General features: G+C 39.1%; 4 protein-coding genes and 1 long non-coding RNA gene across 6 annotated transcripts in view; 3 read left to right on the top strand and 2 right to left on the bottom strand.

Moving 5' to 3' along the window:
* LOC134821690 (tetraspanin-6-like) overlaps positions 1-2,449 on the bottom strand; it is an 87,354-nt gene extending 84,905 nt beyond the window's left edge. Inside the window, exon 1 of the mRNA XM_063832398.1 lies at positions 2,419-2,449. The gene's annotated coding sequence lies outside the window, so the exon portion shown is untranslated. The remainder of the gene's footprint in view (positions 1-2,418) is intronic.
* The window catches only part of LOC134821691 (unconventional myosin-Ie-like), a 122,871-nt gene extending 120,371 nt beyond the window's left edge, over positions 1-2,500 (top strand). Inside the window, exon 8 of one of the 2 annotated variants that reach the window (XM_063832402.1) lies at positions 1,821-2,500. In XM_063832402.1, the coding sequence (XP_063688472.1) occupies positions 1,821-1,861 (41 nt within the window). In that variant the 3' untranslated portion in view covers positions 1,862-2,500. The remainder of the gene's footprint in view (positions 1-1,820) is intronic. The other variant, XM_063832403.1, reaches the window with a different exon arrangement.
* Positions 2,473-20,923, top strand: LOC134821689 (DDB1- and CUL4-associated factor 8-like). The gene is made up of 11 exons (XM_063832396.1): positions 2,473-2,500; positions 14,507-14,618; positions 14,759-14,881; positions 15,397-15,515; positions 15,614-15,756; positions 16,201-16,342; positions 16,546-16,696; positions 17,045-17,200; positions 17,454-17,565; positions 18,411-18,564; positions 19,867-20,923. The coding sequence occupies exons 2-11, from the start codon at positions 14,573-14,575 to the stop codon at positions 19,909-19,911; spliced, it is 1,191 nt and encodes a 396-aa protein (XP_063688466.1). The 5' UTR covers positions 2,473-2,500; positions 14,507-14,572; the 3' UTR covers positions 19,912-20,923.
* LOC134821652 (NEDD4 family-interacting protein 1-like) lies at positions 3,281-6,147 on the top strand. Its single transcript, XM_063832356.1, has 4 exons — positions 3,281-3,376; positions 3,731-3,890; positions 5,678-5,802; positions 6,043-6,147. Exons 1-4 carry the CDS (start codon positions 3,281-3,283, stop codon positions 6,145-6,147), a joined length of 486 nt encoding a protein of 161 aa, XP_063688426.1.
* LOC134822206 (uncharacterized) lies at positions 10,127-11,028 on the bottom strand. The gene is made up of 3 exons (XR_010161151.1): positions 10,842-11,028; positions 10,525-10,640; positions 10,127-10,358 (listed from the first exon to the last, which is right to left on the bottom strand). It is a non-coding gene; the product is annotated as an uncharacterized LOC134822206 (long non-coding RNA).
* Positions 20,924-24,120: the final 3,197 nt, after the last annotated feature.

The following is a 24,120-nucleotide window of genomic DNA, read 5'->3' on the forward strand; positions in this document are numbered from 1 at the left end:
TATGATATTATTATGACTCAATGTTACATTTCAGTCAGTGTGACATGAACAAGTTTGCCAAACCCACAACCTATCTTGATACATCAGTTATATGATACCATGATTATGAATACAGTATACTGTATAATATAATATAAAATATTGCAGTTATGAAATGAAATTTGTATTGTAGAATACACTCCTGCAAAGTCTTATATTCTGATTATTCAGATGTTTCCTAATACAGTTAACACCAATTTCAGTTGTTTTCCATTTTAATTTGATGTCCTATAAGATAAGGAAATTGAATTGGTTTCCTCTTAAGTTCTAATGGATTGTGTATGTTATTTGACACTTGCAATTTATCATAAGAAATCACGTCCGAAAATGTATGTCTAAATGTCTAAAGATATGTTTGCTCTGAAATTTGACGTCAAATATTACTATATCTCTATATCAACCCCTTTAACAAAATGTGCAGAATACGAAATATTGACATTTACAAAGTAACGTTTAATCACATATCACTAACACTATTTTTCCGTGTAAAGTTTACCTTTGGTTGGACCAGGATAAATGTATGCTCAGGTCCCAGGCAGAGATTGAGATGTAACTCTCAACATTCCCCTCAAGATCTGTCGGCGACCTGTCATTGGGGGTCCTTCACATATTACGTAATCAATATTTTAGCAATTTTTACCCCCTGGCCCTCCCCCCTCCGTAATTAACAGTAATCAAGGCCCTCCCCTCCTGACAGCAAAATTACGTAATCATGGCCTGACCCCGCCCATCCCCCCCCCCCCCCCCCCCCCCCCCCCCCCTTTTTGACTTTTTCCCCTGGAAAACACTTTTCTCTATACGTTTCACGCTACCCTGATAATTATGACTCGAAATCATTGTTATGATATCCGGCCTAGCACCTTCCAAACTGCTTACTTTAGCATCCGGATACCCGATCCATTCCTAAATTTTACCACTATCAAAGTGAAATTGAGCGGAATTTGAATTAAAATATTGTCAAATTGTTGTTATTCTAGAGGGTAAAAAAGAAAACTTTGATTATGTATTTAACAGCCTCCCCCCGCCCCCCCCCCCCCCGTAATCAACCGTAAGCATTTGGAAACCCCCCTCCCCTTGGCTGATTACGTTTTATGTGAACAGTGAACGGCCCCTTGTTACCAGCAAATATTCATGAATTCACTCTAGACCATAGTACTAAGAAAGGATGGTCCTATCTCGTAAATGTGTATTATTGTTCATACAGACGAGCTAGTGATACTGCATTGCGTGATTTGTGTACAATAAGTAGGGTTAGACAGATATCTGCAAGAGCGACGCATCCACTATTTGGACACAGTGAAAATTGTGTTTTACGTCGCGCGCTGAGTCCTTCTTGCAATGAAACTATATCTATTTTCGCGCAAATCGTAATTTGTTTATTTCGATAAGTATTACATGACGATAATGTGTGCGCCCGACCGTTTGTGTGTATATTATTAGCTCTGAAACATTGCTCATATTACTCTGTATTGTTGTGTAGCATGTATAGATGATAGCTGAATATACATGCTGCAGCTAAGTAGTCTACTGTAATTAGCTGTAACAAGAGCGCCTAACCGATTATTCATATATTCTGTAGGCGGTACTGTGCCATGTTTACATTAACAAAGGGGTGTGGTTTCTACCAGGAGTTACATTCCAGTTCTTAACGTTAAATTCCAGCCATTCAGTTTATACTTCTCTTTATGAAATATGCACAATTTCCGTTTATCCTATTTGTTTTTCTACGTTGATTTAATTAACTTAATTATTCTTGCTCTTAAACAGATGTCCTACTTCAGATGGAGTCTCAACGCAGATATTCGAAAAGAAGAAATCATGAAGCGATACATTAGTTTGTGAGATGAACAACTGCCCGCTCCATTTCACTTGAGCTTGGATTCCTGCAAGTTTACCTTCAAACCTTTTGAAGAAAGTATTGGCAATCGGAAATTTCCGGCATTCCCTGGCCTTCTGTAAAGGAATTCAGGCCAACCTAAATTCATTCAAAAACTGCTCAATAAATTTCAACATTTTATAAGTTTTTACTCAAAAATTGTTTTGATTTAGAGACCAACCGCATGTCATATGCTCGCTTGATATGACTACACCCTTATATCATATATAACAAACTTATAGGAAACTATTGTACCATAATCATATGATTATTAAGGCTTAAGAATAGTCCACATTTTAAATGAATTTATTTCCGGGAGTTTGTTTATATTTCATTGAAAGATTTGTGTAAAATCCGGATTGGAGTATTATTTATGAGTCGCATTGTTGTAATGTATTCTGGGTAAAATTATCTTTATCCCGGTTGTTGCGACAAGTAAAAATGCTCTTATTAGGGAAAGGAGATTACTCGACGTTTCAATGTAACTGCATCGTATTCATGATCTCAAATTATTTGTTATATAGTAGTGTTGAAAGTATTAAAAAGTTTTAATACTTTCAACACTACTATATAACAAATAATTTGAGATCATGAATACGATGTAGTTACATTGAAACGTCGAGTAATCTCCTTTCCCTAATAAGAGCATTTTTACTTGTCGCAACAACCGGGATAAAGATAATTTTACCCAGAATACATTGAAAGATTTATTTTGTTCTATAAATTTATTTGATAAATTTTATCTGCGAATTTAGAAGTAAGACGTATTTTTGTCATTTAGGGGGTGAACTTACATACTGAATCTAGTTAATGGATTCCGGTAATATTTCTAATAGAGGATATTGTTGAAATTGTTGACATAGGTAGGAACTGTTAGGTCAATTGTGAAAATTTAGTTGCTTCGTGCCCCCCCCCCCCCCCCCCCCCCCCAATTCTTTATTTTATGACAGTATAAGTATAGCTAAATTTTATAAGTTACTTTAACTCTATCGTAATCGTCTTTGTCATTACAAATTTATTCGTTTGAAGTTAAATTTTATTTATGTCCGTGTATGCATGATACATGTTTATAATGTAATGAATACTAGATAAGCGTTTATTATATAAAGTCTTATATTTAGCATTAATTTACCTCGTGAATTTTATTAAAGCATTGATAAACTGTAAAGAATGAATTGATTTACACTAAAACTTTATAAACATAATACCTCCAATTGGTTTTTCAATCTCTCAAAAAGTGTCTTTTAAACACATTTACAAATACAAGTTAATTATTGACCGCTCTTCACGACTCTTTTTTAGAATTACAAACATTTCACACATTCAGTAACTAACAGTTTGTCTCTTAGGAAAGGGTGTCATGTAATGACAGATAAGAAGTTAGACGAAGAAGGGGGCCCGCCCCCATACACCCCGGGGTTTGATAACCTGCCGGCTTATCACGACCTCCCTGCCAAAAAAGTATTTTCATTCTTGATTAGGGGTCGTTCACATATTACGTGATTACCTGAGGGGGGGGGGGTCCGAATGATTACGCTAGTGTAATTTTGACGCAATAACTGATAGCTATGTGTAAAACTGATTACGGATGGGGGGGGGGGGGGGGGTTAAAATGTTCCAAAAATGATTACGTAATATGTGAACGACCCCTTAATTTTCTTATCATCTATTGCACTTTGTGTGATTACTATAACTAGATGTTGCAGATAATGCGGTGACAGGCCTGCTTTTACGCCAAACAATCGCATGTCTTTATTTCACAAACTGTGTAAGGTAGAATATCACTACTATCAATAATCCAGGTTTTTATTTAAGGTAGACTTGCCACCCTACCAACAAGAGGAAGGATACAGTTACCAGGATCCCAGCTACTGTCATGAGAGCCCCAGAACATTCGAGGCGCTCAACCGCTCTGATATGATCTTGTCTGTTGAGAACCTTGGTAGTGACTCTGTTTTCATCCTTTGTTTTCTTGGTAAGAAAATAGTTAGACAATTTGTTAATTTCGTTTGTTTATTTTTCGAACCTTTTTATCAAAACTGTCATATAAGACTAGGAACCGACCGGATATCCGGCTGAATCCGGTTCCGGCTTCAATAAAATTCGGCTTTCCGAAAATTTTGCCGGATTTTTACCAGATATTTCTTCAAAAAAATGTATTTCTAAAATCTTGAAATGCATAGTTTTCGTCAAATGTTGACTATTATAATTATAGACAGTTTGCTTTATAAGTCCTTAAATGATTTATAATTCCATGAACTTCCCTGCCAAGATCAGTGTCCGCACTTTAGTTTTTACTATTACTACCACTTAGACAAGTTCTTTTTATATACATTCTATAGAAACCATTATCATTCGGGAACTCACGCCAGTAAGCTCCACTCGATACTCGGAATTTTTTACATTAATCGTAGAAATCTGTGAATAGAAGGACAATTGGAGATTTTGGTGAAGGGCATATTCATGGAAATTTTTTCTACTCATATGCCAGCAATATCCGGGAAATTGATCTGCCGAAATTGAAGGTCTAGACAATTTACTGAATTAAATGTTGCTTTTTAAGTGTGCAAAATGAAGTATGTATTGGTAAAGACTGTTATAAAACATTATTCACTACAAAATTCAAGAAATGTATTAAGGTTGTTCCAAATCAATATAAACTAGGAAAGCCATGCTTCCTAGACGGCTGATCACTTCTCCTCTTTTAGATAAACATATACCGGCAGTTTCCAGGCCGGGCTGTAGGGTAGAGACTAAAGATGCTTACTTGGTTATCTAAACAATATCACTATCAGCTGATTTGGACCGACCGCGGCCGCACTCATTCCTTTTTTACATTTTTTATTTTTATTTCCCGTACCTCACATTATGACATCATTATGACATCATTATGACATCATGACTCACAGATCTCTGGTTACCAGAGGAGATTCGGAGTCAAAACTGCTTAGTTTTGGGTCCTAAAGTTCCGCGAATTCTTAAATTCCGAGAACAGATCAATTGAAGGCAAGATGACCGATTTGTTTTTTACGTTTGGTATGTGTTTTAGCTGGCAGGTAGCAATCATGATGTCACGTTTTAACGATAAGAAAATATCACGCCATGACTGCTTTTTCGAGCTTTTCCACTGCTAATGTGACTGAAGCTCTGGGAAATCGTGATAGTTACAGTGATTAATAAACTCAGAACTGTAAAATGTCTCGTTTTTATCATTCCAAGACTTGAAATGCTAAGTATTTGCTGTAAATATTTTACGTTATGTTTATGTAATTATATAAATGTCCAGGATGAGGATTAGCTGATCCAATTTTCGGCATTAAGGAAAATGAATTCAAAAAACTAAACGGTTTTTTTCGAATTAGTTTTCCATAATGCCAAAAATTTTGACTTATAAAAGTTTTGGTCCGAGTCATTCTCGAAGTCGATTATATGTAAGCTCACAGTTCCGAGCTCGTGTTGCAAAAGGGAGGCCTGCCTTCTGAGATCGCATTACAATTTACAAGGGGAAGCCTAGAGTCCAAAATTGTGTATCGAGCGGTAGATGCGGACTTCGGAAAACCGAAAAAATACTTTCAGCTAATAATGAACAGGGTAGCATGAAACGTGGAGAAAAGTGGTTTCCAGAAAAACGTTTTTTTAAAAGAATTCGGAAAACCTAAAAGCCTACCCCGGCCGGTTCCTAATAATCAGACACGGAAATATATAATAAGCACAGTAAGGCTTAGTTACGCTACCCCCATATCCATAATAACCGTGTTTCAGTTTGTTTCCTGTTCAACTGGATAGGCTATGTGGTGTGTTGTTGTCTTTTCACTTCGGTTGCTGCACGATGTGGCGCTATCAGTGGTATTGGCCTCAACCTTGTCAAGATGCTCCTCATTATCAAGGTAACAATAAATTATCTACTTTAGCTAATCTACACATATACATGTGTAAGCTACTGTACTTTTGATTGTAATCAAAGTTACAGTGGCTTAATCAAACTTGTATTAACTTAGTTAACCTATATAATGTATATATATATACAATATACATGAACTTTATTTTCGGTAGGCATTATGTCGTATTAATTAACTCAACAGAAACCAATGAAAACTTGTTTAAGTAAAGCAATCTCACTTCCTCAGAGATGCTCGTTTGTGAACCCCCAAATGGTGGCAGCTAGAGAGTATTTGGAAATTCATGAGTTTCAGTTTCTTGCTCTCATGGCAATAGGTAAGTCACGTGAGTAGGTTAGTGACGTCACGTGAGTAGGTTAGTGACGTCACGTGAGTAGGTTAGTGACGTCACGTGAGTAGGTTAGTGACGTCACGTGAGTAGGTTAGTGACGTCACGTGAGTAGGTTAGCGACGTCACGTGAGTAGGTTAGTGACGTCACGTGAGTAGGTTAGTGACGTCACGTGAGTAGGTTAGTGACGTCACGTGAGTAGGTTAGTGACGATACGTGAGTAGGTTAGTGACGTCACGTGAGTAGGTTAGTGACGTCACGTGAGTAGGTTAGTGACGTCACGTGAGTAGGTTAGTGACGTCACGTGAGTAGGTTAGTGACGTCACGTGAGTAGGTTAGTGACGTCACGCGAGTAGGTTAGTGACGTCACGTGAGTAGGTTAGTGACGTCACGTGAGTAGGTTAGTGACGTCACGTGAGTAGGTTAGTGACGTCACGTGAGTAGGTTAGTGACGTCACGTGAGTAGGTTAGTGACGTCACGTGAGTAGGTTAGGCTGTGTTGCAGCTGCCAACGAGGTGTTATAAATAAATTAATCAACATTTATTGAATTATAATGGAGGTCGAATTCCGTTAACACCCTACGCGCGTGGGGTGGACTCCTGGGGTGGACTTTTATTCAGCGCGTATTTTGTAGCCTGTTCAACTTGACGTTTTGAATCGTTACTATCTCAATGTCACAGATACACAGAATGTGAGGTGATCATCTTAAAGAGAAACGTCTCAGCTTTCACCTGGTGTAAAGTTTATCTTTGTTCTCAAAATATAGCTCGCTCAGTGTGCAACAGAAGTTGACATTACAATAACCACGTCCGCGACCGGTCGTCAGATACCGGAGTCTTGCACAAAATTGGGTCCCTAAATTAAAATTTTATGACACAGTTACGATGAACTAGTGTCTAGGGAAACATTTGGTGAAAATTTGAAGGGTCTACTGTTAATATTGCAAAAGTTATTGAAAACAAACTAGCTTAGTCAGAAGTTTTTGGGAAAATTTCAAATTTTGTACGTAGTGGGGTCTACTGGGGTGGACTCTCGTGACGCGCATCTGATGGCGTGGCTTTTTCAACAGCAGTCAGTACGGCCAATATCAGAGCACAAATTATTGTGAGTAAGACCTTAATGGTCAGCTATGAACCCCTCACTAGAATAGTAACCGTATCTAAAAACAAGGAAATGTTATTCCGTCAAAGCTCAAATTTTTTACTCTTCTCAGTGCAGTTACTATGAATGTACTAGCTAAGTATCGTTGATCGTAGCTGCATTACACAGTAGAAGGTAACCAAGGAAGACTGCTGATTAACGAAGCAATTTCAACGTGAACAGTTCCAAAATACATAATCATGGCGACGATAGTTCAACTTGAACCTTTATAGTTTTTACAGTCTAAGATCACAATAAAATCACGTGAACTGCGAATCACAAAATCAAATCACTCAAATCTGATACAGTCCCGTTACAGTACGCTTTCGTGACAACCTCAACGCTTAAAAAAATAAATATTCTGCAGTCTTGTGACCACCGATGGCCCTAACTCTCCCTTGTCCGCGAGGAGCATCGTTGCGACCATGGGTTTCAGTTCTTTGTTCTTCCCACTCGGCTTCGATAGATCGAATTGGCTGGAAGTCAATCTATCAGAAAGACCTTTGTCGATCTCAGGGGCGTGGTAAATTGTGGATGTCGGAGTATAAAGCTTCCTGAAAAGATTGAGACATTCACTCGGTCTGTTGTAAATATCGAATAGTCCTTGTAGGCCGAGATTTAATTTATGTTGGGTTTGATAACTAGAGAAGGCGATTTGATATTCATTGATAGTATAAGAGTATAAGCATATAAGCATAAGTGATAAGTTTATATACCCTTTTTATGGTACCTCGATATCAGTATTGAGTAATCATCACTCAAAATCTACTTATTAAATTTATTAACTAAACAAGTTAATGTATTACCGTCCTAGAGAGGTTTTTTCTGAGAATTTGAAGTCTCTGTAGGTTGCTGACATGTCTACTAAGCTCTTCGATTGAGGAGTTTTGGACCCCTCGGCGGTGATAAAATGATTTATAATGCTGTGGGCATTTTCAACATCTATCGAGCTAAACGCCCTCGCAGCATAACCTGTAGAGAATGAACATGTCATCAATGCAAAGTTCAATGATAAAAATCAGAGTGGCCGATTTCAACGGGCAGAATTCGAATATCATGGCCTTGGGGAATGGACTATTTTTTGTCGATTTTACTAACCAAACTGGCAAACGATTGTTGATTTTCGTCACTAGTCTAAAATGAAAGCAAACGTTCGGCCGAACATTTACATGATTAAAAACTTACCGGTTTCTTTCGTTATTATGTACAGACATAGCCGGGCTTGGGTTCCGCATACGATATCTTCTATCAGATTAAAGTTGAACCCACACTTTGTACTGCTCGTGGGAGGAGAAAAGCAAACTGATACCTTTTCCATGAGCATCTCGTGTAGTACCATCATCATTTCGATTCTGATATCAGCTGCAAAATTCGTCTATTACTAAATGCTAGCTTTTCGAACTTCGTATCTTGGAAATAACAACTTCTATGAAAGAACACACACACACACGCACACACACACACACACACACGCACACACACACACACACACACACGCACACACACACACACACACACACACACACACAGACAGACAGACAGACAGACAGACAGACAGACAGACAGACAGACAGACAGACAGACAGACAGAAGACAGACAGACAGAAGACAGACAGACAGACAGACAGACAGACAGACCGACCGACCGACCGACCGACCGACCGACCGACCGACCGACCGACCGACCGACCGACCGACCGACCGACCGACCGACCGACCGACCGACCGACCGACCGACCGACCGACCGACCGACCGACCGACCGACCGACCGACCGACCGACCGACCGACCGACCGACCGACCGACCGACCGACCGACCGACCGACCGACCGACCGACCGACCGACCGACCGACCGACCGACCGACCGACCGACCGACCGACCGACCGACCGACCGACCGACCGACCGACCGACCGACCGACCGACCGACCGACCGACCGACCGACCGACCGACCGACCGACCGACCGACCGACCGACCGACCGACCGACCGACCGACCGACCGACCGACCGACCGACCGACCGACCGACCGACCGACCGACCGACCGACCGACCGACCGACCGACCGACCGACCGACAGACAGACAGACAGACAGACAGACAGACAGACAGACAGACAGACAGACAGACAGACAGACAGACAGACACACACACACACACAGACAGACAGACAGACAGACAGACAGACAGACAGACAGACAGACATACACCCACAAACACATACAGACATAGACACACAGACACAGCATAAACACAGACACACACAGACACAGACGGACGCACAGACAGACACAGTTACACACAGACACATACACACACAGACACATACACACACAGACACATACACACACAGACACATACACACACAGACACACACACATAAACACACATAGTTCACTTCAGTACACTACATTACAATTACAGACACACGCAGTACAATCAGAGACACACACTCGATACAAAGACAGACACATGCACAAACACACAGAGTACACTTCAGTACAATCACAGACGCAGGCACAAAGACATATACAAGAAGAGCAGATTGAAGTACCTTCATACACACACCCACAAACACATACAGACATAGACACACAGACACAGCATAAACACAGACACACACAGACACAGACGGACACACAGACAGACACAGTTACACACAGACACATACACACACAGACACATACACACACAGACACATACACACACAGACACATACACACACAGACACACACACATAAACACACATAGTTCACTTCAGTACACTACATTACAATTACAGACACACGCAGTACAATCAGAGACACACACTCGATACAAAGACAGACACATGCACAAACACACAGAGTACACTTCAGTACAATCACAGACGCAGGCACAAAGACATATACAAGAAGAGCAGATTGAAGTACCTTCATTTGCAGATGTTGACGCATTGATCTGTGGGATATGTTCTTCAGTCTGTAACTGATCATCTGCTAGAACTGTCTCATCTGGATCAACCGGAGGAGTATCTTCCGGCAGGAGTCTGAGTGGGTCTATCGGGACAGCCATGGATCGCTCTCCGTACCTTGCTGAAATAAAGACAAAGGTCAACGACGGATGTCGCATGTCAGTCCTGTAACTAAATGTAATGCAAAATAGTGAATAAATAATTTTTACATCTGAACGATTGTTCATTGATTCTTTGAATCTGTTCATTGATTCAAAGAATCAATGAACAAAAGTTCAGGATTTTACCTTCTGTTAAGCTGTTAGCACTGACTCTAGCCCCCTCTCCCTACAAAACGACCATATCTCGGGCTGGAGCTTTCAACCGTCTTGCCTCAGCAGCCATCTAGCACAGTCGACCTGTCCTGTTAATTATGTGATCATCAAGTTACCAAATTTAATCCTTCAATATTCAAATAATTGATTATCAGACAAAACAGAGTTTAGAGCTCGACGTATGCTTCAGGGTTTCACACTGTGCTGTAATCAAACGCATGACTAAAACCTCTTGCTACTATTACCAATGTTAGATAAACCCATATTGTTAAGGCGGTCAAATGATTTACCTGAGTTGATCGCGTCCATGAAAGGGTTCAACTGCGCTCTGTCCAGCTTGTTAATGTCCGCTCCAGCAGCCAGCAGTGCCTCCGCCTCCGTCACTCTCCCTGCTTTGCATGGCCAGTGAAGCGTAGAGCTCCCCTCTAAGCTCTGTGACGATCCGACGAAGGATCCAGATTCCCTTCTTTTCTCTTGAGATTGCTTCAATTCTTGAACCTGGAGTATGCGGATTACCATTTTTATACTTCCATACTGGGCGCGTGAACAATCAGCAATGAATTATCAATTAATCAATCTAGTTTTTGAGTAAAAAGTCCACAGATTGTGATACATTGGATTTGATATTGGAAAAGACATGGCTTACCAAGTACCTTTTCATGTGCTTTTTGGAGGACAGGGATGACTTATTCCTGCGTGCCATTATACCATAACTATCTCCTGTAACAGCAAAAATTAGAATTATGTCGGACATAATTCTAAAAAATTGGAACATTGTAGTTAATCAGTGTGGTGCTAACAACAGAGAGCGATTTGAACGGTAGGCAATTTCATAAATTTCATTAACTCGATATAAGGATGATTGGAACAGGCTAAAATCTACAATGTGGCATTAATAACTGGCTATATCGCTGCATTAAACGATTAAAGTATTGCTAACTATGGATATTCTAAGTGATCTAGGCAGAGGGGAACCGGCACAGCCAGATTGCGTTGTCTTCACTTTCAGTGACTAAGTTTCACGATAGAAAAATTGACCTTATGTATTTGAAAAAAAGGATGCACAGTTCAAGCAATAAATCGATCGGCTGCTCATATGATATTTGCATTTAAAGGAGGGCCCAGTGCAGTGACCAGTAAGTCTGTTAAGGCAACATTTAGATCTGAGATAAGCTGAGTCTTGACAAAGATAAGCGAGTTTCGAGAAAGTGCACACGGATAAAGTTATCAAGTGACAATGATAAGACTAAGTTAGGGTCAAGTCAACAGAATGGCAGCTGTAACAGAAACAGTTCATTGGATAGGGGAGTAGGGGATTATGACGGAGTGAAATTTATTTAGCAGGGCAAACAAAAAACAACTGACAGCACTGAGCAAGTGAACTGGAAATTGAGGAACGAAAATAACAGTGGTTGTCAGCCCTTTCCGTAGCAATCAGGATTTCCCAGGAGATCGATCAGGCAATCAATATTTCCCATGAGGGGGGGAATGCAACGTCAATTAATGTCAGTATTCCATAAAAAGCCCAAACTGACATTGACATTAATTGACATTAATTGACATTAATTGACATTAATTGACATTAATTGACATTAATTGACATTAATATGTCTTGAAATTTGAGATTATCATTATTCGATAAATATTGAAGATATTCACGTCTATGTAAGTTAGACCGGTTCAAAAAAACAAAATGTCCTTGAATAATTATGAGTATGTTCTTATCTGTTGATCCTTAGGTTCGAAGACCACCAAAAAAATTTCAGCTTCCAACTCTTCCATCTTCGGTCCCCATCGGCCACGCCCATATTTTATTGGTTTCTTATACAGGTAAAATATCTAAAATCGGCTTTTTTAGTATGAAGGAGTAATGTTAGCTGTTTAAGATTCGTTATTCAAATATAAATGTCATGAAGGCATTTCGTTTAATGTGGGTTTTAAGTTCTGATGATGTTGAGAACCGCGCCCTTGGATGGCCACGCTCATTTAAGAAAATTAAATTTCGGGAAACCGTATTATTTTAGTTTTATTGTTTAATGATCTGAATTTTTTTCACATTTCACATTTCCATATGTGATAGTAGTGAATAAATTGATGATATAAACGTTCTAAAGTGCTAAAAATATGGTAGAACTACATAATCTCTGGTCGAAAAATATCGTGTCAATTAATGTCAGTATTCCAAAATTTTGCAAAACTGACATTGACATTAATTGACATTAATTGACATTAATTGACATTAATTGACATTAATTGACATTAATTGACGTTGCATTCCCCCCCCCCCCCCCCCCCCATGAGAAAGGTCGACCAGATGCGCGCACTTGTGTCACGTGACGGCCACGTGACGCTCTAATCGTTGTCACGTGGTACAGAAGGGATGTTCTGATAGCGTCGATCCCGACAAGAGGAATTTTCTCACGGTTTATCTTCAATAACTATAGCTATTTTTATAGTAGAGAGTTGAAACTTTCACCAAATGTTTCCCTAGACACTAGTTCATCGTAACTGTGTCATAAAATTTTAATTTAGGGACCCAATTTTGTGCAAGACTCCGGTATCTGACGACCGGTCGCGGACATGGTTATTGTAATGTCAACTTCTGTTGCACACTGAGCGAGCTATATTTTGAGAACAAAGATAAACTTTACACCAGGTGAAAGCTGAGACGTTTCTCTTTAAGATGATCACCTCACATTCTATGTATCTGTGACATTGAGATAGTAACGATTCAAAACGTCAAGTTGAACAGGCTACAAAATACGCGCTGAATAAAAGTCCACCCCAGGAGTCCACCCCACGCGCGTAGGGTGGTTAATCACCTTCAAAGGAAACTGAAGTTCAGACATTCGAAGAAAACAAAAATTTGTCGAAGAAAAAAATTCAATTCTACATTCACACCCTTCTCCCCAGGTATCGTTACCATGCTTTTCGGTGTTATTCGATACAACTCTGCTAAACGGTCAGTCAGCCAACGGTTAATCCTCCCTCCTTACAACATGTAGTGCAAGATGTAGTGCAACATGTAGTACAATATGTAGTGCAACACTACAACATATAGACTTCATTGTTGAACTTATATTGTATCCCCAATGTCCTGTAATATTATGTTATCGCTTTTTTTGGTGGATTTTTTGTTCAATTTGTCGCTGTGCGTGAAGACTGTCCATCTTCTTTGCTTGTTATGAGTTTACCATTATTATTCTCTCTTGTGATAAGGAACCATTCACATATTACGTCAGATTTTTTGCCCTTTTCAGACCCCTTTTGACAGAAATTTACCGTCAATGCATTTCGAGACCCCTCTCCAGCTCCCCGAATACTGAGGTAATATGTGATCCCTCCCTCCCTCAGTAGTTTAACAAGTAGAAACTGGACGAGAGCTAGAGTATAATAATATTGTCAATATCACCTGCATGACCAGATTACTACATGATTTATCATCTGCTTGTAATTTATTTTGGGCGAAAAGAACTATTAATTGCAGATTTAATTACCACTACTATGATTTGTTGATTGATCGCCAGTTTCAGGACGGATCGTTTGTTAAAAAAGTTTTAGTAAAATAGTCATTTAATATTATCAATTATTTGTCTCATATGTATAATATTGAAATAAATATTTCAGTATCATCATTTAAAATGTTCTGTACCTAAAAAATGTTATGCTACATTCCTTTTTTTACTTGCAAGTCTCCAACGGCGTTGTTGGATGTAACCTAGTTTTTACGAAAATTGCTAAAATCGAATAAAGTGGTTTTATTGTGAGAAGTTTAAACCTTAGGTTCATTATACATCCCAATTCATCTAAATCCATCTGATCTCACAAAATAGAATCTGATAATTGCTTGATACTCGTAAATAGTAAAATTGTGCTTTTTATATTGACCGATTTTGCTGAGAGGTTACGTCTGTTTCATCTCATTAATTTAACTTAGTTAATTTTTTTCGACTTCAGCCATGATAGTCCCAGGAATGACCGACTTATTTTCGGTGATTGATTTCCCGACTCCATAGTTGCCATGATTCACAAACTTCTTTATGAACGCAGTCTCAACGAACTTATAGGTACTGACCATTTTATTCAAAAATACCAGTGTTTCCATCACTTAGTTTCTTCCAAAGCTTAATCCAGATAAATTCACTCCTGTAATGACCTCTGCTTTATGATTCCTCTAAGTGATCGCTTATCAATTTCCCCACCCCAGGCAATAAGAGCCGGCTCCAGAAGGAATGTATCAGTAGTCTGGGTTTTATCAAGAGGTTCGGACTTCACACCGAGTTGCAGTGTCATGATGGGTGTGTTAACTCACTCTCCTTCAACCACACAGGTATTATACACTACATCACGTGACCCTTATCTAACCACGTGACCCTTATCTAACCTCGTGACCCGTATCTAACCACGTGACCCTTATCTAACCACGTGACCCTTATCTAACCTCGTGACCCTTATCTAACCACGTGACCATTATCTAACCTCGTGACCCTTATCTAACCACGTGACCCTTATCTAACCACGTGACCCTTATGTAACCACGTGACCCTTATCTAACCTCGTGACCCTTATCTAACCACGTGACCCTTATCTAACCACGTGACCCTTATCTAACCACGTGACCCTTATCAAACCACGTGACCCTTATCTAACCACGTGACCCTTATCTAACCTCGTGACCCTTATCCAACCACGTGACCCTTATCTAACCACATGACCCTTATCCAACCACGTGACCCTTATCTAACCACGTGACCCTTATCTAACCTGGTGACCCTTATCTAACCACGTGACCCTTATCTAACCTCGTGACCCTTATCTAACCACGTGACCCCAGTTTAACCTCAGGGGACAGAGTGATTAGTGGAAGTGATGACACGTGCATCTGTATGACAGATATTGTGGAGGGTAAAACTATTCTTACTCACAGAACGGGACACTTTAGCAATATCTTCCAGACAAAATATGTGAGTTTGTGTTCTGGCGTACCCCCTTATCAATCTGTCATGACGTATTTACTCTGTGATGACGTCATCATTATGTTATGACGTCATCACTTTTCCAGGTGCCTAATGTAGAGAACGAGATGGTATCAGCAGCACGTGACGGCAGTGTAAGACACTACCACATCAGTTCAGGGGACCGGGTAACAGAGCGGGAACTTACTAAGCACTCCGGAGCAACTCACAAGCTATGTGTCAACAACAGGTTTGCTCCTTGACCAATATTTTTAAATTTTTGTTCAATTTTGAAATTCTTGAACTATTTTTGGTTGGGCTATTTTTGGTTGGGCTATCCCCCCCCCCCCCCCCCCCCCCCCCCCAGATTGCTGATCAAAATTACAAAACAGCATACAGATTTACTGCGCACCGATTTATCATAAACGGCAAACCCCGATTTCCTTACCCCAAATGGGACTAAACATGCATTATCATACATGATAATGTAAACAATAAAATTTAATGTAAACAATAAAAACCCCGATTTACCGCGGCTTTTGCTGTCCTTTTAAATTACGTGTCATTCCAATTTTAAGAATAGACCGTGTAAAATCGAGACAAACAATTGGCGACCAAACTTTGAAAAAGAAAATACTGAACCCCTGTTTGTTATACATAAAAAATAAAAGTTACGCCTCGTGCTTCCCTGCAGAAACGAAGTGCTGAGTGCAGGCGAGGATGGCTGTGTTGCACAGACGGACATGCGGACAGACAAGAGTAATGTGATTGTTGAGCAAGACAAAGCATTGTACTCTATTGATACGGACTACAATAACTACATCATACTCTCTGGGGTTTGTGGGCTGGGAAAATGGGCAGTTCTTATGAAAAATATGGCAAAAATCTAGAGTATTTGTTTCTTCGGGCTTTGGTGTTTAGGGTTGTTAAAGTGCGCGGCTACATATACTGGTAAGGTTAAAAGCAGCTGTCGACTGGTACAATACTATGATGTCATGGTATGATGTCATGGTAAAATATCATGACGTCATCATCGCAGGTTTCAACTGAGACCTGGTTACACGACCTCAGAAACCCAGCTACCCCGGCTCTCATCTACAATCCGCTCTCGCAAGAAGAGGACAGTGACGATGAGACTGAGGATCACGCTGAGTTAGACACCGGAACCTGCTGCAAGTTCAATTACAACGGTCAGTTTTTAAATTACACGTTCAAATATATCGGTCAGTTTAAATAATAAGTTCAATTACAACGGTCAGTTTTTACACTACACGTTCAATTATATCGGTCAGTTTAAATAATAAGTTCAATTACATCGTTCAGTTTCAATTACAAGTTCAATTACAACAGTCAGTTTAAATTACAATGGTCAGTTTTTCACGTTCACCTCTAACAATATCACATTATTCAGGGAGCTCAGTAGAACAATAACAACCACCAAAACACTTTACATCTTACGCTTCGCAATATCACGTGCCCACCTGATGTCAGGGATCTTGTCACGTTATGACCTAATATGGTCATATTCACCACCTCAGGAAGTTCACTGATAGTAAGTTACAACAACGACACGATATATCTGTACAACACGCACGATAACACGGAGTACAAGCACAAGTACACGGGACACCGAAATCATGACACAGTTAAAGGAGTCAACTTCTACGGGCTCAACTCTGAGTATGTCATGTCAGGTTAGTTACACTTCAGGGAGAATCTTGCATTTTAGTTTTACTGATTATCTTGATTTATAATGAGTTTTACATATGTTTGTTTGTTTATAGAACCCGTCCCCAATCTCGTATCGGAAAATGACTAAACTCAGGTCTGAGTGTGAATACGGGTGGTACCTGCATATCATCTTGAATCTAAGTTGTGTTAATTGTGACTTTAGGACATGTAAATTTTGCCCAAATTAATAATTCGATACTAATTGATATTGTATAGGCAGTGATTGCGGGCATATATTTCTGTGGAACACAACAACAGAGGACATAGTACAGTGTCTAGTAGGGGAGGAGGATGGTATAGTTAACGTCCTCGAGTTTAACCCTTACAGGTGTGTATTATGTTAATAAAATCAAGTAATAGAGCATCTGAATAACTACCATTCCTACCATTCTTAACATTCCTACCATTCCTAACATTCCTACCATTCCTACAATTCCTAACATTCCTAACATTCCTAACATTCCCACCATTCCTAACATTCCCACCATTCCTAACATTCCTACCATTTCTAATATTCCTAACATTCCTCCATTCCTAATATTCCTAACATTCCTAATATCCTACCATTCTTAACATTCCTACCATTCCTAATATTCCTACCATTCCTAACATTCCTACCATTCCTAACATTCCTACCATTCCTAATATTCCTACCATTCCTCAAATTCCTACCATTCCTAAAATTTCTAATATTCCTACCATTCCTACCATTCCTAATATTCCTACCATTCCTAACATTTCTACCATTCCTAACATTCCTAACATTTCTAATATTCCTACCATTCCTTACATTCCTAACATTGCTAATATTCCTAACATTTATAATATTCCTACCATTCCTAATATTCCTAACATTCCTAATATTCCTACCATTCCTACCATTCCTAACATTTCTAATATTCCTACCATTCCTGCCATTCCTAATATTCATACCATTCCTAACATTCCTAATATTCCTAACATTTATAATATTCCTACCATTCCTACCATTCCTACCATTCCTACCATTCCTACCATTCCTAACATTTCTAATATTCCTACCATTCCTGCCATTCCTAATATTCATACCATTCCTAACATTCCTAATATTCCTAACATTTATAATATTCCTAACATTCCTCCATTCCTAATATTCCTAACATTCCTAATATTCCTACCATTCCTCCATTTCAGTCCGATGATAGCGAGTTCTGGTTTAGAGCATTGTGTTAAGATCTGGACTCCTAATCTGGAAGATGAAACTCAGCTGAGTAATCTTAGTGAGATCGTGGAGAAGAATGCGTCACGTGACTCCCTGTCACATGATGTTCTCACCATCTTCTTATCGGTATGTACTGTATTTTATCGCTATGTGCCTGGTATAACAATAGTTATCTCCCTCCTAGTTATTGCACCCCTATTTAATGCATTATATTAGCGTAAACAAAAGTGGTCATTTGGAAAGATACATCGCAGCACCCACTCCCAGAGAATAGGACCATAGATATAACTGTCGATGGAAACTCTGCAAAGCAGGTCGCTCAATTCACTTATTTGGGTGCCAAAATTCCATCAGATGGCAAGATTGATAAAGAAATAAGTGTCAGGATTGGAAAAGCAACCGGCGCTTTTAACCAACTCAACAACATTTGGAAGAATAAGAACATAGGCATTAACAACAAAGTGCGAATCTACATCGCAGCTGTTCTTACCATTCTGACCTATGGATGTGAGATATGGAACACGACTTAAGTGCAGACAAGAAGATTGGAGTCTTTCCATCAGTACTGCTTAAGAAGAATCCTGAGAGTGAGGTGGTTCCATCGAGTAAGTAATGAGGATGTTTTAAGAAGGGCATCAATAACTGCCCTTGCTGACATAATAACAACAAAACGGCTGCGTTGGTTTGGACATGTCAGTAGAATGCCTGAAGATCGGTTGCCCAACTATTTACTTGAATGGAAACCCAAGCATGGGAGGAGATCAAGAGGCAGGCCTAGGAAGAGCTTAAATGATGTATTCATTGAGGATGCTGAGCAGAGATTGGATCGTAATGGACTCACGATTGATTGTATGAGAAGATTAGCTGCAGACCGAAAGGGATGTAGAAATGTTACCCGCCGAAGTTGTATAATACAAAGTAATGACGCAGTCGACGCAGACTAATCCTTTTGGATGGAGATCTCGCCATGTAACATGTATAATGTATATAAACAAGAGTAAGATAACAACTTTTACATTATGGACAGTTACACACTGATCATGAGAGAATGTATTTTATCGGTATGTGCCTGGTGTGTAACCGGTATGATCTCAGGCATATTGTTATTATGCAAGTGGTTTCTATTTTGTGCATCGACTAGATTTAGAGGTTATACACTAATAAAGTTTAAATTTCATCGTAGTATTTACGCGACAACTTTAGTTATGCCTGGATAATAATTGATAGAACCATCTCAATAGTTCTATAGTTGTAATAAAACACCAAAACGAATAAATGTTGGAAATGGATGCCGCTACTTATCTTAAATTTAATTAATTCGTTAAGCTATAAAAAATACTTTTGACGAGCCAAAGAAAGTTTTCCAACTTTTGCGATCATATTCTAAATATTTTAATTATTCTAATAAACTTAGATTTTTTGTTTCAGAGAATGAGCGGTGAGGAATTACAGAACAGCTGTCGACAGAGTTGAAATATTTAATCACCGAATTATTACTGATTACAACTAGTAAATAACTAAAAATTAGTTCAGAATATGGGAGTTGAGGAGTGAGGACACGTGGTTTGTACGTGGTTTGCACGTGGTTTGCACGTGGTTTGCACGTGGTTTACTGGCTGATGAAGGGATTGTGTTGTTGATATTTTCACTATCAGAAATAACTTAATAGAGAATAGCCAGAGTTCTTTGGCCGGGCTTGTTTTGCTTACGGGAATCTATAGTAAGGGGTCGTTCACATATTACGTAATCATTTTTTGGAACATTTTAACCCCCCCCCCCCCCTCCGTAATCAGTTTTACACATAGCTATTGTGTCAAAATTACACTAGCGTAATCATTCGGAAACCCCCTTCCCCCTCAGCTGATTACGTAATATGTGAACGACCCCTAATTAATGCAAATATACAAATAATACGAATGATGCTGAATGATAATAAGATTAACAATAAATTGTAATAATGTACAATTATTGAGGTAGGACTTATACTCAGCAGTGTTTAATCTAAACATGCCACAAATTAACTTAAATAATAGGTAAGGACTTGAAAGATATGCTTGAAAACATATCGTTAATGCCTGTGGAAGAGTAATCTGTAGTATACTTATATCTAAAGATCGAACACCGATTATGACCAAAAGAATTACGGGATCTTTAACATGTTACGCTTAAGGGTGAAGAGGGTTTGGAAATTATTATGCTATTTATTTCCACACAACTTTAAGTGTATTATTGCTGATCACGAAGGGGATTACAAATGGTCAACATCTGTCACATGTAATATACTTATAATATGCGAACCGCGAACGATTCCTTGGGCTGTCCATAAATCTAAATTTAAGAGGTTAAAGTTGAATGATGATTCAGATAGCATATCTAACGGTCTTCTTTGTTCTTGGTTAAGAATTATTGATTTTAATCTTGATTACCTGGGTTATGCTTAACGTTGTAGGTTTTTTGGAGGTCTTAAACATTAATCTGAAGGTAATAGGTTGAGTTTTCAGACTGTTTTAAAAGAATTTTATCGCTATCAAAATCACCTTAATTGATTTTTTGTGATCTTATAATTGAAACCCGCCGCTTTTTGAGTTTTTCAGTGGGTGCCAAATTTAAAATAATTTTGTCTTATTTGCTGTAAAAATTGTTTTTATGTAATTTATAATTTTTAAATGTTTATTTTATTTGTAATTGTATGGCCATTTGCACAATATCAAAAAATATAATTTTAAATAGCAGCACAACTTAGACAAACTCAAAACTGAGAATAGCATGCGATTTCATTCATCGAAAGTATTTCTGTCAGTTACTAAACTCAAGTCTGGATAGTGGTGCACACACTTTATTTATATATAAAGTCTCCACTGCTTCCTTCCTTTGTCCTTGCAGTAGTATTTCAGTACTTCATAAGCTCCATAAAATGCTTCCTTTGGTAAAGAGGTGTGGCTGTAGTCTTAAACTCAAAGAATAAAAGTCAACGAGTTGTGTATAATTCTATAAGTATAATTTTCACTATTGTACCATTATCTCAAGAATGCACAATGCAGGTACGTTTATTTCCGAATATGCCACTGTGACGGTAATTGTATTTTCACCCGATCGGCAATCTGGCAACAAAATAAACGGATAGGGGGTTTTATTATAATTTGCTGGGTTTATAAATTATTGCCTACCTGCCTGCCCGCATAATATGTCGATCCAGATGGAGTCTGAAAAATAAATTATTACATAATAATAATGAATTATTACATAATCCAAAACTAGAAGGTTTTGCATTGTAAAGTGCTCCTGTTACACATATAAGACTCTATTTCATGAGGCTATAATTATCTGCTGGTCATTGATCGCCCAGTGGTAAGACTTAGGGTAACTGTTAGTAGTTAGTGAATTAGCTGAAGTTTATTGAATCTTTATTACCGAGTACAGCTGCCTTCGGGTAGTTCTTCTTCTATTACAATTGTAAATGTTTGGGAAAAGCGAGCGATCGATTTCATTCTCGGTATCATTTTGCATTTGAAAACGGTCAATCATATTAATATCATTTCCTCTTGTTTGGGAAAGAGAGACACTGGCAGCGGTTTACCTGAGGACCCCAGGCTATTATGTTCATAAATAACAAAGATGCGGCGGAATGACAGGCTGAGCGCCGCCCAGTAAGCAGCGGTCCACTCTACCCATGATTATGGGTTTTGGTCAAATATCATCTCTTTTTGATTATAATGCCAGAGTGTTTAGAAAGTCGAAATATAAACTGATATCTCCATTAATAAGGAGGAAGTTTCAACGATTAATTCGGAATTTTTCCTTTCAAATCATTTCCTTGTGTTTGGGTAAGCATATCGGTCGATCACTGACTAAATATGCCACTTTATACTCATTGGCATTAAATTCATATATAATTGATAATGTAAATGACATTGAATGTTGAACTGTCGTGGTAAAGCAGAATTTGTTCGAAATCACAAATGAGCAAAATTATCACCTTTCGCCAGGGATCTACCGGGGACGAAATTTAGCCGGGGCCGGGACCAAGTTGAATCAGCCGGGGCCGGGATTAACCGGGATTTTGAAATGTTGCCAAGGCCGGGGCCTATCACAATTCGTAAGCTGTGAATGAATGGGAAAAGCGAGTCTATCCCTGAATATGTATATATATATATAATTCGAACAATTGAAACAAATCAAATTGGCGGGCAAACGATCCGGGCCGTTTCATGATATGTATAAAAACAATACCAATCATCATATATATATATATAGGAGGAAGAGGAAAAAGGTCAACCGTACTTCGTCTCACAGACATCAGAGGACATTGATCAAAGGCACCCTTCCGAAGGTTGAAGACTTATCAATGGAAAACATGTCCAGAACAGTTGTTAACCTTACAGACAAGGAGCTCACCAAAGAGCAACTATATGTCTTCTTCTTGTCTCATAAGTTTGCACCTACACCTCCCCTACCAGATCTGAGTCGCTTCGAGAACGATTTGTGTACATGGTTTTCCAAAATGAGAGCCAAAGTTGTTTTTGATAGCTTCAAATGTGGACCCAACAAAGCAGATAAAAGAGTTACTGACATGGAGCGCTGCCTCATCAAGGCCGAATCATCACGTACTTTTGAATCATGTAAAAACCCTGCACTCGAGGCATTCATTAAATGCTGCAGAGCAGAAGTTGATCTCCACCGGCCAACTCAGAAGTATGTTTCACCAGACAACATCGCTGCACCTATCAGATCAGCTCTCAAAGAAGTGAAAGGATGGAAGGATGTGGTTATTAGACCTTTTGACAAAGGGGTAGGATTCTTTCTTCTTGGAGAGGAAGAATATATTCAACGAATAGGTGTACATTTGAATGATAGATCTGTATATAGTATTGTAAATAATGTAGATGATTTAGTTTCAGAATTAATTGATAAAATTTCATGTTGGACAGTCAAGTATAAAGAAGAATTAGGTATGTCTAAGAAGGTCAGGGAGTGGGTTATTCCGTGTACGGAGCTCAACCAGCCTGGTAATATGTACCTGAATCCCAAGGCCCACAAGCCACCTTTGTACCCTGGGAGGATGATTACTACTGGATGTGGTTCGTACATTGAGAACCTATCTGCCCTGACTGCATACGAATTGAAGAAGGCTATTTTAGATTATAGAATTATTGACACCCCTCATTTTTTGAGGAAGATTGATAGCTTGAATGAGTCCACCATATTGTTGGGTAAGGAGGTGATACATGTTGCCATAGATATATCCAACATGTTCACCAATATCCCCAGGGATATGGGGATCCAACAATGCACCAAGCACCTGAATGAAAGAAGTAGTTATGATCAATTGTTCAGTACAGAATGCATTATTAGTGCTCTAGAAATCACTCTTGATTACAACATAGCTTCGTTCAACGGTATAACATACCGTCAGGAGCGTGGAGCGGCGATGGGTCCTAAGAACTCATGTGAGTATGCAGATTGTGCAATGGATAAGATCGATATTTTAGTTAATGAAAGAGATTTAGAACATGGCCCGCCACACAGACCAGCATTCTGGGGTAGGTTGCGTGACGATATATACATGGCCTGGCCTGGTACTGTTGAGGAGCTTCTACAATTTATGGAATGGCTCAATAGTATCCATCCGGACCTTGTGTTTACTTACGACTACTCTAAGGATGGTGTTGAGTTTTTAGACAC

The sequence above is a fragment of the Bolinopsis microptera genome, chromosome 10 (genome assembly GCF_026151205.1).
Source record: "Bolinopsis microptera isolate Bmic1 chromosome 10, MBARI_Bmic_1.0, whole genome shotgun sequence".
Taxonomy (NCBI): domain Eukaryota; kingdom Metazoa; phylum Ctenophora; class Tentaculata; order Lobata; family Bolinopsidae; genus Bolinopsis; species Bolinopsis microptera.

Excerpts from the sequence above, each read along its gene's own strand:
- LOC134821652 (XM_063832356.1), top strand. The coding sequence starts at position 3,281 with ATGACAGATAAGAAGTTAGACGAAGAAGGGGGCCCGCCCCCATACACC. Across the intron at positions 3,891-5,677 it reads TTTCATCCTTTGTTTTCTTG|TTTGTTTCCTGTTCAACTGG; the intron begins GTAAGAAAATAG and ends ACCGTGTTTCAG. Across the intron at positions 5,803-6,042 it reads AGATGCTCCTCATTATCAAG|AGATGCTCGTTTGTGAACCC; the intron begins GTAACAATAAAT and ends TCACTTCCTCAG.
- LOC134821689 (XM_063832396.1), top strand. The coding sequence starts at position 14,573 with ATGATTCACAAACTTCTTTATGAACGCAGTCTCAACGAACTTATAG. Across the intron at positions 14,619-14,758 it reads CAGTCTCAACGAACTTATAG|GCAATAAGAGCCGGCTCCAG; the intron begins GTACTGACCATT and ends TCCCCACCCCAG. Across the intron at positions 16,343-16,545 it reads ACTACATCATACTCTCTGGG|GTTTCAACTGAGACCTGGTT; the intron begins GTTTGTGGGCTG and ends TCATCATCGCAG.